Consider the following 17,539-nt stretch of genomic DNA (forward strand, 5'->3'; position numbering starts at 1 on the left):
TTATGTGAAAAGATAATTAAAATGACAGGAATGCCCTTAGTACATGGGTCTGTTGTATACAGCCAAATAAAGTCAAAAAATGACATACAAAACATAATAAGATTGATATACCAATATCCTACTATCTTCCTAACCAACAAAGACCATGGATATACATGTGCAATAACCAAAATGCCCCTGATTCCATATTTTATTACGACAATCAGTTAACAGTGAACTCAATCAAATGTTTGTAGCTGACTATAAGTTGATTCATCTACTGGTATACTCACTAAAGCATACATATTTGTCAAATTGGCTATCCAACTGTAACCACCGGATTGGGGTAAGACAATGGTGGAGATCACCTCTGCAAAAAACCACCAACAATCAAAAGAAAGAAAAAAATAATAAAATAAAAAAACAGGGAAAACCACCATTTCTATCAATAAGCACAGTCATTTTGAAATGCCTTCATTTTGGGACGTCCTCGTTTTCGTCTGGGAGAAGCTGGTCCAATCCCTGCTAAGAGAACAGAAAAGAAGCACCTACTCTTAAACAACTGAACTTCAGAAAATGACACACAAAGAATACACCATTGTTCCTTCTTGTTATCCATTATCAATGAGAAGTAACACTTCTTTGACTGTAGAAAATATTCAGCACAAAAGCAACATCACCAAAGAGGCGGGTCAAAGTGAGATGCAGCCGAGGTGTCAACTCTATGAAAGAAGATAATTTATTTTCAAATAAACACAGAATAACTTGGAATTTTTATTCATGAGTTGAATTGGGAAACATAAAATTCTTACGTACAATTGATTTGTTTTGATATGGGCAATATATATGTCCTTCTGAATTTAAAAAAGCACTGAATGGGGGATGTCCAGCAGAGAACACTTGAAGCGTTTTTCTTTTGGAAGAAAATACTTGAAGGTTTAAGAAGACACTAAACGCGAGAAAACTGTAAAAAACTCAAAGAGGCAATAAAACAGAATTGCCAAAATGAGGTGGTCTTCGAGTGTCTAACCCCATCTTGAAGTGAACTTTCCTTCATTTACGAACACTAGACATCTATATACCAAAAAAACGAGGTCACATCCCACAAGCCCTCAGAACATGAGACATGATAGTTTTTGTTAAAATATCAAGTTAGGGGTATTTTGGTCATTTTATATAATATGTTTTTATCTTATATGGTGTTTGTTAGGCAGGCAATGTCTTCATATACATATGGTTCAAATTCATTCATTTTAGAGGTGTATTGTAGGAGATATATAAGTTTATGTTTTGAGGGGTATTCTTGTCTTTTATGTAAAAAATACTTAAAACCCTGATTAAAAGAAAAAAGAGCATCCTTTTTTGAGGAACATAGCCCAAGGTAGCAGCTGTTCTTTCTCTCCAAGCTCCTCTTCTCTTATTTCTCTTCTTTTTCACCCAAATAACAGATTTTTCATGGTATCAAAGCAAGGTTAAGCACTTCTTGGGCAGATTTCTCTCATTTTTTTATGGTTCTCTCAATCTTCAACTCACTTGGAAGATCTTCCCAAAATTCTGGATTGGAAGAAAAAAACTTCATTTTTTCCCTTTTTCTGCCTGTCATAGCCTATTGGCTTATGGCTACTACGAATTAAAAAATTATTGGGGTCTTGAGTCATTTAATGATCACAATTTGAGAAATTTCTTCGATACTACCTGCATCTCCCTCTATCTACCTTGCTTGCATCATCATCAATTTTGCATGCATCACCCAAATTTCATGCAATTAAGTTGTTTATTCTTCAATTCCTGGTCTTGATTGCTGAGATTGATTGTTATTAATTGGAAATTGATTGGAATTACTACTGGATTACCCTAATTGGTTCAATTGTGGGGCCCATTTGACTATGCAAGCATAGAATTTTGGGCAAAAGGTTCCTATTTGATTGTTGATGCATTGTTGCATTGAATTGTGGTAGTTTGTGGTGCTCAATGGCAAAATCCAACATACAAGTTGCTGTCCAAAGGACCAATGAGGGCTCCGATGTGAAATTTTCTTAGCCTATTCAGATAACTACAGTCCGATTGAATGGATCGAATTATGTCAACTGGTCTCGATCAGTTTTGTTGTATTTGAGGGCCAAAAGGATGGCCAAATACATAAAAGATGACCCCCCTATAGCTATTGTTAGGAATTAGATGCCATAATTCAATACTAACGAGAGCAATAATAATGGCAAACGAAGAAACAATCAAGCACAAAAAACATAAGATTTATACAGGTTCGCCTCAAGGTGAGACCATGTCCTGTCTTCCGCCGTTGCAATAATTCACTATAATGATAGAGTACTTTACAAGAGAAATAACCCTTTTCTCCCACAACATAGGATCCTCGATAATGACCCTAATAGCGGCGCCTCCAAATATAAAGAGAAAACTAGGGCAACCGTAATATGAATGTGAAATCCACAAACTACCCTTAATGAAACAACAGTCAATGTATCACGGATCTGCGTAAGGTCGATCCATGTGCCGACTCTTCGTAAGGCGTTAATTAGGCTCCACAACTTAACAATCTCCCACTTGGAGACTAATCCATCATCAATACCTTCTCTGCAGCGGCAACAACTTCTTAATCCTCAGAGGGAAGTCCAACTGAACTTGCACACAACTTCATTTTCTCAATCGTGATAGTCTTTGTCAACATATCAGGCAGATTCTGACTCCTTTCAATCTTCTCAAGTGCTAATACTCCATCCTCAAGAGTCAATCTAATGAAGTGATAACGCACTTGTATATGCTTTGTTCTAGCATGATAAACAAGGTTCTTTGCTAAATCAATAACACTGTCACAATACAACACATTCTTCCCATGCTTGAGACCTAATTCTTCCAAGAAGAACTACAACCATACCATCTCTTTGCTAATTTCGATCACAGCGACATATTCTGCCTCAGTTGTAAAACGAGCAACTATCTTCTGCAACTTAGAGACCCAACTAATTGTTATACCACCCAATGTGTGTACATATCCAGTGGTACTTTTCCTGCCATCAATGTCTCCAGCCATGTCAGCATCTACATAACCCTAGAATACCAAGTCTGACTTTCTAAAACATAAGGTTGAGTCTGTAGTGCCTCTCAAATACCTGAGAATCGAATTCACTGCTTCTCAATGTTGTTTACTTGGATTACTCATATATCTACTCACAACTCCCACTACATGAGCTATGTTTGGTCTAGTGCACACCATGGTATACATGAGACTGGTAATAGCAAAAGCATAAGGCACATAGGCCATGTAGGCCCACTCCTTTTTAGAAGGTGATTGCTCCTTAGATAGCCTAAAGTGACTGGCCAAAAGAGTACTAACTTGTTTTGCATCGTTCATGTTGAACCTGCTCAATAACTACTTCACATATTCTTCTTGTGACAATTTCAAGACATCAGTATCCCTAGTAATCCTCATCCCGAGAATTTGTTTTGTAGCACCCAAATCTTCATTGAAAACTTCTTGGACAACTCTCTTTTCAACTTATCTATTTCCTGTTTGCAAGCACCAGCTATCAACATGTCATCAACATATAGCAGTAGAATGATATAGGAGTCATCAAGGTTCTTCACATTACAGCAATGATTTGCATGACACCTAAATAAACCATTACTACTCATAAAGGTGTCAAACTTCTTATACCACTCTCTTGAAGCCTATTTAAGACCATACAAGCTCTTTTGAAGTTTACACACTATTTTCTCTTTTCCTTGTGCTTTGAAACCCTATGGCTGCATCATGTAAATTTCTTCCTCCAAATCACCATGAAAAAAAGTTGTCTTTACATCCAAATGCTCGAAGTACAAGTCTTCATTTGCTACTAATCCAAAGCATTGTTCTAATAGTAGTCAATTTCAGTACTGGAGAGAAAATCTTTGTGTAGTCAATGCCTTGTTTTTGTTGAAAGCCTTTTACAACCAGTCTTGCCTTTAACCGCTTGCTGCTATCATATTCGTCTTTTATTGAGTAAACCCATTTATTCTGCAAAGCCTTCTTCCCTTTTGGTAACTCGGTCAACTACCATGTCTGATTGGATATCAGTGAATCCATCTCATCCCTCATGGCCAACTCCCACTTGGTTGATTCATCAACTTGCACGGCTTCCTCATAACTCTTTGATTCACCTTTATCAGTCAAAAGAATATAATTCAATGTAGGGAAGTATCTCTGTGGTGGTCTGCTAGTTCTGGTAGATCTCCTGAGTTCAGTCACAGGAATGTTCTGATTTATTTCTAGGGGTATGTTTTCCTGGTCTTCCTGAGCAATATTTTCGATCTCAATAACTAGAAGATCTCTCAATTGAATCATTTCAGACTTCTTAGTTTCATTACTTGTGCTCTCAAAATCTGTTCTCAACCTATCTTTATAAATGGCACCTTCATTGAAGATCACATCCTTGGTCCTGATAACGTTATGACTTTAGTCATCCCAGAAACGATAACCAAACTCGATACCACCATAGCCAATAAAGAAACATATTTTGGATTTAGCATCAAGTTTACTTCTAACAGTAGAATCAATGTGAATATAAGAAACACAACCAATTTACCTCTTTGCCACTCCAAACTTCTTCTAGTATTTTGCAATCCAATGGTGTTGAAGGACCTCTGTTGATCAAATAGGCAACGGTGCTAATAGCTTCAAACCAAAACATCTTTGGCAATCCCGCATGTAATCTCATGCTCCTAACACGCTCATTCAAAGTCTTGTTCATCCTCTCAGCCACACCATTTTGTTGACGTTTTTCAAGAATGGTCTTCTTCATCTTGATTCCATTATCAACACAGTACCGCTTAAAATCATTATCTATGTATTCTCCCACATTATCTGACTGCAGGCACTTCATCTTCAAATATGTCTCATTCTCAACCATTGCTTTCTATCTCTTGAAAGCATCAAAGACATCAAATTTGTTTTTTAGGAAATACACTCATACTTTTCTGCTTGCATCGTCAATAAATGTCACATAGTAATTAAAACTACCAAGGGAGGTAACAATTGAAGTTCTCCACACATCTATATGAACCATCTCCAATTTTGCTGTCTTTCGCTGCTTTCCAGGCTTAGAAAAGCGAACCATGACCTGCTTGCTAAAAATACAGCCTTCACACAAACTATTGTTTACAAATTTCAACCCTAGTAGCTTCCCTTTGGTACTAAAGCACTTTTATTCCCTTTTCACTAATGTGACCGAGCCTATAATGGCACAAATCAGAATTAGTAGTAGCATCAGCAACTGCAACCGTGTCTCTGCAATTGGAAATGATGTAAAGAGTTCCAGTTTTAACTCCTCGTGCAACAACTATGGCTCCCTTTGTGACTTTCCAGGCAACACCATTAAAAGTCACACTATGTCCTTCATCATCAAGTTGCCCTACTGAGATCAGATTACACATCAGTTTTGGCACGTCTCCCTTGTCAATTTTCCACACTAACCCGTTTGAAATCCTCAAACTGACATCACCAATACCAACAATATCCAAAGGTTCTCCATCAGCAAGTTATACCTTCCCGTGATTTCCAACAACATAATTCACCATGATCTCGCAATGCACAGTGGTGTGAAAAAAAAAAAAACTCCTAAATCTAACACCCAAGAGTCAATAGGGCTATCAACCGACAAGAGTAAAGCATCTTGTACTTCTTCAGTCACCACATTTGTTGCATCGTTTTTCTTTTCATCCTTCTTCGATGCTCTGCATTTCTTCTTTATATGACCAGACTTGCCACAATTCCAGCATTCCACATTGTTTCCGAATTTGGACTTATTTCTTCTATTCCTTGACTTCTATCTACTGATGCCCTTGTTGGAATTCCTCTCGAAGTTCCTGCCCCTAGTGTCGACATTTAGAGCAGAATTAGATGTTGATGACTCTCCAGTCCTTTCTACGAACTTCCTCAACAAGAATAATATCACGAACATCATTAAAGATCAACTTCTTGTTGCCTACAGAATTGTTGACCGTAGCCCTCATAGGCTCCCAACAATTTGGCAGATATGCCAAAAGAATTAAGGCACGAGCCTCATCGTCAAATTTAATCTGAACGGAGGTCAATTGATTGGCAATCGTACTAAACTCATTCGGATGTGTTGCCACTGATGTATTTTCTGTCATCTTTAAATTGAACAATTTTTTCATGAGATGTACCTTATTATCTGCAGAAGGCTTCTCAAACACATATCAGACAGAATATTCATCCTTCCAGCTGTGGTGTTCTCTGACGCCACGTTATGAGAGACGTTCTTTGACAATGTCAACCGAACCACTCCCAACACCTATCTATCAACGAGATTCGACTCATCATCTTTTATGCCTTTTGGTTTCATATCTAGAAGTGGTGAGTGCGGTTTTTTACTGTATAGATAATCTTTGATATGCATCCTCTACAAGGCAAAATCCATACCATCAAACCTGTTGATTCCAAGTGTCGATCCTTCTCTGCCAGCCATTGCTGTCAATCACGAACCAATCTTTGATACCACTTGTTAGGAATTAGACGCCCTAATTCAATAAATGAGAGCAATAATAATAGCAAAAGAAGAGATAATCAAGCACGAAAAACACAAGATTTATTCAAATTCGCCTCAAGATGAGATTACGTCTTGTCTTTCGCCACTGCATTAATTCATTATAATGATGAAGTAGTTTACAAGAAATAAATTTTCTCTCCCGCAACACAAGATCCTTGATAATGACCCTAATAGTGGGGCCCCCAAATACAAAGAAAAAACTAGGGCAACCGTAAGACAAGTGTGAAATCCCCAAATTACCCTTAATGAAACAATAGTCAATATATAGTAGACCTTTCGGGGGCTCTTCGTAATGCGTTAATTAGGCTCCACAACTTAACAACTATTATTGAGGATAGAGTGGTCGAAGACAATTTAGTAATAACCTGGTTGGTCAAAAGTATGGAGTCACGATTTAGTGACCAAAAATTGTAGTACAGATAAGGCAATGTGGACTACCTGAAGCTGTACAGGCTTGGTTATCTAGAACCCAAGCCCAGTCATGAATGACTTCCCGCTTCCACACTTGATTTTTTTTTTTTTAAATGTTGATAATTTTATTTCAAAGAATGAGAAGATACATCAAGGGAGACCTCCCCTAACAACAAGAGATTGAAGAGACAGGGGAGGGGGGGGGGGGGGGGGGGGGGGGGGACTTATTCATCGCACAAATCAGCAGCCGAATTGGCTGATCTAAGTACATGAGACCAAGTACAAGAAAAGGTGGATACAATGTCCAAAATATCAAGAAAAATCTGCCAATGACACCATGGGGGGAAGGATGAAGTGGAGCACCGTCCGATGACAATCTTGGAGTCTCCTTCCACGATAAGGGGACCACTGAAGCGGTTCTGAAAAATTCACAAGCCATGAAGGAGACCGGAGAGCTCAGTAGTGATCGAGTCAGCAATTCCGAGAGGGCCAGAGTAAGAGAGGATGGCAATGCCCCCTGGATAAAAAATCACTCCACCAAACCCAGCCAAACCATGGTTCCCAAAGGTGCTACCATCAAAGTTTAGCTAATAAGATCCGGAAGGAGGAGGCTCCCAAACAACAACTCGGAGGGGGGCAGTGGGGACAGACATCTGAGCGATAATCTTCCAATTGGTGCGAATAGGGACACAAGAGAGGCAGGCAAACTCTTTCCGGGTGCGGATCTAGGTCGATATGAGCCCAGTGGCGGTGAAGGAAACCTCACTAGCAGAGTGGAAAGTATAGTCAAACCATTTGGAGTTCCTTTCCTTCCAGAGGCACCAAGGAATGAAAGCAATGCAGGCAGCCAGCAGAAGCTTGCTCAGGCTGGGCAGGAGGCTTCCAGAAGAGAAACAACACATGGTGCTCAGGTCAAGCGGGATGCAGAAGCCGAGTCTCATGCTGTCAATCATGTAGGTCCAGACCTTCCAGGCGAAGTCACAGTGGAGGAGGTGATTCACAGTTTTAGCCGCCATCCCGCAGAAGGGGCAGAGAGGATCAGGAGTGGTGTTGTCACGCCTAATAAGGTTGTCTGCAGTAAGGATCTTGTTGCGGCAGACACTCCAAACGAAAATTTTCACCTTGGGCGGGGCCAAGGGGCACTAGGCAAGAGCAGCCGAATGTGAGGCGGGAGGTCGGGTCTATCCCATAAGATGACGGTAGGCCGAGGAGAATGAGAATCACCTGTTGTCATCAGGGAGCCAAATCATCCAGTCAACCGTCTAAGGGTGAACCATAACACTACCGAGATTATCAATCAAGCCACAAATAGAAACGGCTTCGTCATCAGCAAAGTCGCATCTAAGGCAGAGATTACATGAGCCATTCCGCCAGGCGTCATAGATAGATAAGTCGCATCTGGTGGTGAGCTGAAGCAATGGTGGGTAAGACGAGGCAAGAGAGCCATCACCCGACCAACAATCCGTCCAAAAACGCAGACTGGAGCCATCTCCAACAAAGAACCGAATGGTAGTGCAGAAAGAGGAGAACAAATGAAACATGGCCTTCCAAATGGGGGAGAGATGACGATAGTTGCCGCCAGTGATCCATCTATCACCAGGACACCGAAGCTTAAAGACAACCAATGGCTTCCACGAAGCCCCACGAGGAAGAGTTGATCTTCCAAAACCACTTGAGCAATAGAGCATGCCCCATTTCCTTGGTGTACCTGATCCCAAGACCACCCAAAGATTTTGGCTTACACACTTCATGCCAACTGACAAGGTGACAGTGAAACTCATTTCTAGTGCCATACCACAGAAAACGTCTCATATCATGTCAATGCGCCGGCTAATAGAGGCGGGGCAAGCCAGGAAAGAGAGGAAGTAGTTGGGAATACCCGCTAGGCATGAGTTTAAGAGGATCAATCTACCAGCCTTGGAGAGCATCCTACCTTTCCAGAAGGAGAGGTGTCTGTCAAGCCGCTCTATCACAGGAGCTCAAAGACCCATCTGAAGTCTACTGTCAGTAAGAGGAAGACCCAGGTAGTATGTGGGAGCAATCATGAAGGGACATCCTAGAGTCTCTGCCATAATCTGAAGCAAAGAGGGATCGGGCTTCCACACTCGATCTAATCACTACTTTTTGTTTTTTGCTTCTCCAGGTGTCTAGATTACCCCCAATAGTAGTACAGTAACTAGAAGTGGATTTTTTGTCATCAGGGCACCCAACCAGTTAGCATCAGCAAAGCCTTCAATTTCTATATGACCATGACAGGTATATAGCAACCCTTACCTAGACTTTTCTTAAGATACCGAATGATTCTTTCCGATGCTTCCCAATGTGATTGTTGTGATTGATGCATATATTGGCTGATAATACTGACCGAATAGGAAATATTTGGTCTTGTGACTATGAGATAGATCAGCTTCCCAACTAACCGTTGAAACCAACCAACATCAACAACATCACTACCAGTTCTTGCGCACAACTTAACATTACGTCCGCATGCTTACATCCAAGCATCCCGGTCTCCTTCAACAAATCAAGTATGTACTTCCTTTGTGATAGGACTACACCATGTCTAGATTGAATAACTTTAATTTTGAGGAAGTACTTGAGAAGCCCGAGATCCTTGGTTTGGAACTCCTTATTAAGGTCCTACTTTACCTACTGAATGCCACAAAGGCTACTACCTGTAATAACATTATTATCCACATATAAGGCCATAAGAATGTTGCCCTTAGTGAAATTTCTGGCAAACAATGAGTGATCACTTTCACACCTCTTGAACCCATGTTTTGTAACCACAGTGGTAAATTTATCAAACCAAGCCCACGGAGACTATTTCAACCCATGTATTGCTCTATTCAGCCAACATATTTTTTCCCTCTCAACCACATAACTAGGTGGTTGGCACATGTAGACTTCCTCAGAGAGTGTACCATTCAAGAAACAATTCTTGACATCTAACTGATGAAACTCCCATTTAAAATTGGTTGCTACAGATTGATGTACTTGGATATTCTAATGTTGATTATACTAGGTGTAAGATGGAAAGAAAGTCTACATCAAGCTACTATTGTTTTGTTGGAGGTAACTTGGTAAGCTGGAAAAGTAAAAAACAGACAATTGTGGCTAGATCTAGTGCAAAGGCTGAATATCGAGCAATGACTCACACGGTTAGTGAGCTTATGTATATTACATGTGTTCTTCTTGAATTTGATTTCTAGTTGCTAGGTCTTACGGTCATGAAGAGTGATAATCAGGCGGTCATCTTTACTACAAGTAATCTTGTATTCTACGAGAGAACTAAACATATAGAGGTTGATTGCCATTTTATTAGAGATGCAGTTATGCAAAGAAAGGTGGTATCTCCATATGTGAAGTCTTCAGACCAGTTGGGGGATGTGTTTACCAAGCCATTGGGAAGTTATGAACATATACTGTTTTGTGACAAATTGGGGTTATTTGATATCTACTCTCCAACTTGAGGAGAGTTAAAATATCAACTTAAGAGTATTTCGATCATTTTATTTATTATGTTTTATCTTATATGATATATGTTAGGTACGCAACGTCTTCATATGCATACGGTCCAATTTTCATTCATTTTAGAGGTGTATTTTAGGAGACAAGTAAGTTCATGTTTCGAGTATTTTTGTTTTTTATGTAAAAAACACTTAAAACCCTGATTAAAAGAAAAGTTGGTGTCCTTTTTGAGGTACGCACTCCAAGGCAACAGCTGATGCTCCTCTCCAAGCTCTTCTTCTCTTATTTCTCTTCATTTTCACCAAAATATCAGATTTTTTAGTTTTCATAACATAACATGTCCATTTTATTGCCACACTGAACTTCTCTTTAGTGCTCCATTAATTTTTCTTTCATTAGATATTAGTGAGCCAATCTTACCTGAATATGAAATCATCCATGAGATCAACCCCCAAGTCCTCTAAGAAAGAGTCTCACTTGGACATTAAGCCAAAGGGTCGATCAATACCCCCTCTGAATTCGTATGATATACAACTTTTAATTGCCTCTAAATTTTGATGGACAACTTATTCCTTCGTTGCCCCTAAAGGTTCAGATGGACAATTTTCCCCTTCTTCGTAGTGTTCAGTATGATAAGTCTAGAAAAGAGGTCCCTTTGAAGCTAATATGTTTAGCCCCTAACCTCTCAAATTGTTTCCTATTTCATCATAACCCATTTGGTATCAACATGACCAGTGCCAACATACTAAAGTGGTCAAGCATGTATAAGAAAATTAAAGTACAACCGTCACATTACCTATCGGACAAGCTGAAATGGAATTCTACCAAGTGGAAGACATGCAACAAGATACAAGATTGTTTTATCTTTTCATGCTCTAGAAAGAATTTTTAAGTCAGCGTGCATATTTCATAGGCTTAAACTTTACGAGTAAAAGACAAATTTAAGTGGCTCGAAATAGACCTGAAGGAGATGCCAGATGGCCCGTTTCAGCTCCAACAATCCTTCCATCCTGCAATCATCAAACCTTTTTAAATTGAAAATGCACCATGCAATGTGAATTTTAAGTACATCCCACACTAGTCTCATGCCATACAATTGTCAGCACAAATGACCAGAGTTAACAACAAAATTACCAGGATAAAGAAATATACATGAACAGTACATGTAAAATGCATTTTTCAACTGAAGGAAAATGGAAGACAGTCTAGAAGATCCACAATTAGGAAGGGTAGCACAAAAATCAGATATGTAACTGAAGACAAATAAAACTATATACTTCAGCTTCCTAAATGTTGATTGAAGCTGTTGAGGCAGCATCCTGAAAAGATAAGACAATTACCCAGTGATACACGAGCAGACACAGCATAGTCGGCACATCCAACACAAGCAAAATTGAATGCTGCAGAGTCAAAAAGGGGTAGAGTAGCAACATGGCCAAAACGGGGTTTCCAAAGAGGTGGTAGCCCCAATTCATTAAAATGTCCACCCTGGGGGTGGTAGCACTTTATGGCGGCTCAGAAACACAAAACAGCCGTAGCACAAGCACAGCAACAACAGCTGCGGCGGGAGCACCCATGTGCGAAGATCAGGCTCGCGAGTGCATGAGGGCGTGCAGGCAATCAAGGCAGATGCTCGGGCATGGGCAGCACCCCAAACAGCTGGCACAAGGCTGGCTAGCTAGTTGTTTGATTTTAAATTTGAGTTTGGGGCCTGTCCAAATGGATATGGATAAGAGTTATCTGGGATGATTTAGGCATGTGTGATAATGCCACATCCAAATTTGAATAAAGTGGCAAAATCTCCTAGTTAGAATATGATAAAGGGATGAGGTTTTATCTCCATTTTGCCTATAAATAGGCTTTGCAAACTGATGTAGAACATCTCATTTTCATGCAAAGTATTTTCCATTACACATCAAGCTTTGTTTCTCTTCCATTTTACTTATTTCTTCTTGAACGGGAGGTTGACTAGCCTATTTGTCGTCCAACATTAGCTAGGTCGCACGCTGAGGTTCTAGGAGTGATTGCTCTCACTCAATCTTGCAGCATGACGAATAACCACAAACGTGTGTACAAACACATGTAGGCATATAATTGTTCACACCAACAGCCATGCAGCACACAAACTTGGAGGTCATTGAATTTCAATCAAGCAAAAGATAAGACCATGAAAAGGTTGTAGGAAATTGAGAGCATTGAAAGAAAAAGAAAAAAAAAAAAGAGAGAAGAATTGACTAAATGTGAAGAAGAAGGTGAAGCAAAATAACACTATATAAAGCAAAAAAAGCCTAATCTTTTCACTTAAAGGAAGATAAAAAAGGACCCCAAATATACAACTCTCTTTCCTGCAAGAGATAGACCTCCTCAAACTCTTGATGTTGTTTTCTTTCTCCCAAATCTAGTTTCTTACCAGAATGTTACTAGAATTGAAAAATATGAGATTTGGGGAAAAAACAGAAGAGAAAATAGGAGAAAAGGAGACCTGAGAGAAGAGCAGCCTTGTTGCCTGGGAAATTGTGCCAGAAAGACATATCTTCCCTCTTTTTAAACAGGGTTTGAGTGATATTTTATAAAAGGATAAAAATGCCCCTCAATACTCAAAATTACCTATCTCCTAAAACACATGTCTAAATTGAATGAAAATTCAACCATAAATAAAATAAGTCATTGTCTATCTAACAGCCATACTATAAGAGAAAAATGTAATGTAAGAAATGACCAAAATACCAGTTCAGGGGTATTTTGATGGATACATGTTCATGTCTTCCCAAAAGCTTTGTAAATATATCTCCCAACTGGTCCAAAGATTTCACATAAAGAGTTATCACCTTCCCCTACATAAGTGCATCTCTAATGAAGTGGCAGTCAACATCTATATGTTTCGTTATCTCATGGAATACAAGGTTGCTAGCAATAAAAATGGCCACCTAATTATGAAGATAAGATATGGAAGGCTCTTATAGGACTCTCATAGTAAGAAGTCTCACAAAGCCAAAATGAATATGGTGGAGTTTTACAAGAGTCTCACGGAAGAAAGTCCCACAAAAGAGTCTCAATTTAAAGGTGTTTTAGTTATGTTAGTCTTCTATTTATGTTGGATTATTTAATTATGCTAGGACTTATCTTTAAGTGTTAAGAGTTTAGGTGTAATTGGGACAAGGGTAGTTTAATTGTAATTGGATTACTACTTTCCTCTATTATAAATAGGGGTTCATGTACTCAGATTACATCAAATCAATGAAGTTTTTCTCTTTTCCATAAATTCAACTTGGTATCATAGCAGGTTTTGTGAGTTGACTCGGCCAACCCACAGAGATAATGTGATCCTTTTCTGATCTATTATCTCTAGCAATTTAGGTTCGTAGCTATCTTTTTTTTCTGTCGTTTCAATCCCTATACCTGTTGTTTTCTTTGTGTTTTCACTTCTATACTAAGTTTTTCATATTTCATATTATATATTGACAGACAGATATTCGAGTCTAATTTCCAACGCAAAACGAATTTTGGCAATTAGAAGTTTCTACAAAGAGAAATCGATATTTGAAGTAGCAAAAGTCAGATTGAAAGAGAGGTTTGAGCAGCAGCAGGAGGCTTCAACTTTCGAGCCAGCTTATGCCATCAAGAACGAGACTTATAGGAAAATTTATATATTCAAAGAAACATTTGGATGGACTCACAGTAGATTATTTCATGTGTCCTTATTAAGGACTTTCATTATTTGGTACGTGTTATTTGGGCATTGGCCCATATCCGTTGTTGCTATTGTGTCTCTTTGACTGAGACATTATTATGGAAGAGGGACTCCTTGGTTGCTGACTATTGTTAGCATTGGTTATTTTGATGAAAATATGAATAAAGAACATTGTGGCCCCATCATCTTATCTTCCTTTGATTATCATTATCATGTTATTGTTATTTGGGATATTTACTCCTATTGTCCTTTATTTGACTCTCACTTACCCCACTGGCTCTTTTTCGTGGAAGGTATGGACTTCCATACTCAGTAAGACGGGGTTGCAATTCTGTGCGTCGGCGGATCTGATTTCTTTTAGCAAGATGTTCATTGGTACTCCCCTCTCAGGGCTTGGAAAGCTTTTGATATCCGCATGCACTGGTTTCATTCCATGGGGGCTTTGAAATGAACGTAACCGGAGGGGTTTTGATGCTAGAAATAATTCTGCAATAAGGGTGGCTGATTGTGTGTCTGGTAAGATCTCTACATGGCTCCTTCCAAAGAAGCCTTTCTCCTCCTTTGTTGGTTCATCTATCCAAGATAATTGGAGCATTATTGCAAAAATGCGGTGTGGAACCAAGACCCCGGCCATGCAAGAATGGAACCCCCCCCCCCCCCCCCCCCCCTAGAGATTGGTTTCCTAAAGTTAAATTTTGATGGTTCTTCTCAGAGTAACCCTAGAATGGCTGGTTTTGGGGGTGTTATCTCAGATTCCTCAGGCAATCAGTATTTGTCATATGCTGGTCCGCTAGGCATTGCTCACTCAAAAACGACTGAGATTCAAGGTCTTCTCAATGGGCTCCGTGTTTTCCGAGACAATTATAGTGGTCCTCTTCATATTGAGGGGGACTCAAAGGTGGTAATTGGTTGGTGCGAAAAGGATGGAATGTACTAATTTCCTATAGTACCCCTCTTGTCTCAATGAAATAATTTGTCACTGATCTACTTCCACACTTCATATTAAAATATTTCACATAAAACTCATAGATCCTTGAAAATTACTTTTTTGGGACAAAATGGAGGCCAAGGTAGTCCACATTGCCTTCACAGTACTACAATTCAAAATCTGGACTCTATACTATAGATCAACCAAGTCATTACTAAATTATCTTCTACAATAGGCGTAGGGGGATCATCTGTTATATATTTGGCCATTCTTCTGGCCCTCAAATACATCAAAATTGATGCAGACCAGTTCACATATAATTCAATCCATTCAACCGGATCGTAATTATTTGAATAGGCCGAGAAAATTTCACATTTGAACTCTTAGTCTTTAGACAGCAACTTGTGTTGGATTATGCCTTTAAATATCACAAACCACCAGAAAGCATCAATCAACCAAAAAGAAAAACATTCCCCAAATTTCTATGCTTGTGCAGTCACGTGCGCACCGCAACGAAGTCAATTAAGGCAATTCAACACCCAATCTATTCAATTTCCAAGCAATATGATCAACTTCAGTAATTAAGACCATAAATCGATGAAAGAATTACCTAATTGCAAGAAATCAGAATGACACAGGCCATATGAATGATGATGTCAGTATTAGGGTTAATGATGCAGGCAGATTTGAAGAATTTCTTCAAATTGGAATCATCAACCACCTCTAAATCCAATAATTAATCAAATATAAGCAATAGTCATTAGTCGAGAGGCCAAGGCAAGCAAAAAAAGGGGAAATTGAAATTTTTATCCTATCAATCCAGAAATCTAGGAAAATCATTCAAGGAGATTGTTGAAAATGGAGAGAAAGTCCACAAAATTGAAAAAAAATCAGCCCAAGATGTGTGAAATTGCTTTGATACCATGAAAAATATGAGATTTGGGGAGAAAATAGAAGAGAAAAGGAGACATGGGAGAAGAGCAGCTTTGCTGCCTTGGAGAACATGCCAAAAAAGCACTTCTGCCCTCTTTTTAATCAGGGTTAAAGTGATATTTTACAAAAGGACGAAAATACCCCTCAATACTCAAATTTCATCTCTTAAAATACATGTCTAAATTGAATGAAAATTGGACCAGATATAAAATTAGACATTTTTTATTTAATAGCCATACTATAAGATAATTTTTATATAGGAAATGACGTAAATACCCCCGAACCGGTATATTAACAAGAATGTTAGTTGGTTACTCAAAAAAGTGTTGTGGGTCGTAAAGTGTAGCAATATATAGATGTACATGTGCTCCATATCCCAGACTAGTGGTTTCAGAGTTGAAGTTGTGTCTAGGAGAATAGTCCCATATTGGTTTTGGATTAAAAAATCTTTTGCTAATTAGTTGGGAAGAGACCTCCGAACTTCAGCAAGTTCTTTTGGGAGAAAGAAGCCCAACTTTTACAAGGTATTAGAGCAAACCAAGCCTGTGTTTCTGTTCTATGCAGCCTCTGTGTGCCTTCTCTATGTGTAAAGTGTGAATGTCTTTTCTGTTTTGAGCCAAGTTCTTTGTTTAGACGTGGATGTGATGAAGAGCAGGTAAAAAATTCTACCAGTATGTATTTCAAGTATCAAGCTAGTTGTCTGAAAGATAAAGTTATTGTGTGTGGGAGACCAGTCCCACATTGTTTGGGCATAAAAGATCCAAAATTTATTAGTTAGCAAGAGGCCTCGCAAAACTATTCATTTAGAGAGAAACCAACCCAACCTTTACAGAAAGTATGAGAGGGAGAAGAAGAGCAATTTCTCATTTTAAAATACTCTCCAACTCTTGATATATCTCTTATCACGAGTATCTAGCAGAACAACAGAAGTAAGAAAGAACCTTGGTATAAAGAAATGCAGATTGATACATTAAAGAATTAACACACAAACTTCTTTCCAGACAAACTATTAAGTATATAGACCGTGGAATTTCCCCGCACATTTTTTGCACTAGAAATAAACAGAATAGTCATGGACAAATCTAGCCAATGGAAAACACACCAAAAAAGGAAAAGACATAACCTGCTCATAAACCACCCTCTGGTTGAGCCAGATTGCTTGCCTAGGGACAAGTAATCTTCCTGCAATAAACAAATAGTTAGGACAAGTAATCTTCCTGCAAGAAACAAATAGTTGGGACAAGTAATCTTCCTGAAATAAACAAATAGTTGGGACAATAAAATAGAAGTGTTGCACATTCACAATAAATCAAGAAAGAGGTATTTTATCTTTTGGTTTTCTAGTTATGTATTTATTAGACAGAAGGGAACTTCTGTCTTCTAAATGTAATCCTTATTAAGGTAACAAAGGGAATTAGATTGGGATTGTAGAATATAGTAATTGAGAGATTAGAGGGAGAAAAGAGAAGAAGAGAAGAATGGGAGAGAAAGAACTGCCTTCAAAGATGGCAATCTCATTAGGGGCCATTATCAACCCGTAACCTTCTATTATTTTTTACTTTA

At 38.8% G+C, this 17,539-nt stretch overlaps 1 protein-coding gene across 5 annotated transcripts in view; it reads right to left on the minus strand.

Annotated features, from left to right (window-relative positions):
- Positions 1-17,539, minus strand: part of LOC137940756 (kinetochore-associated protein KNL-2 homolog) — a 43,614-nt gene continuing 26,075 nt past the window's right edge. For 2 of the 5 annotated variants that reach the window (XM_068785902.1, XM_068785888.1), the window contains 4 exons: positions 17,100-17,158; positions 11,386-11,434; positions 417-504; positions 1-349 (listed from right to left, as the gene is read on the minus strand). In XM_068785902.1, coding sequence (XP_068642003.1) covers positions 425-504; positions 11,386-11,434; positions 17,100-17,158 — 188 coding nt within the window. In that variant the 3' untranslated portion in view covers positions 1-349; positions 417-424. The remainder of the gene's footprint in view (positions 350-416; positions 505-11,385; positions 11,435-17,099; positions 17,159-17,539) is intronic. The other 3 variants (XM_068785897.1, XM_068785892.1, XM_068785895.1) reach the window with 3 other exon arrangements.

Source organism: Aristolochia californica, unplaced genomic scaffold, assembly GCF_029961685.1.
Source record: "Aristolochia californica isolate CCGP_79_NKW_82.1479 unplaced genomic scaffold, dmAriCali1.0.hap1 SCAF_10, whole genome shotgun sequence".
Lineage (NCBI taxonomy): Eukaryota > Viridiplantae > Streptophyta > Magnoliopsida > Piperales > Aristolochiaceae > Aristolochia > Aristolochia californica.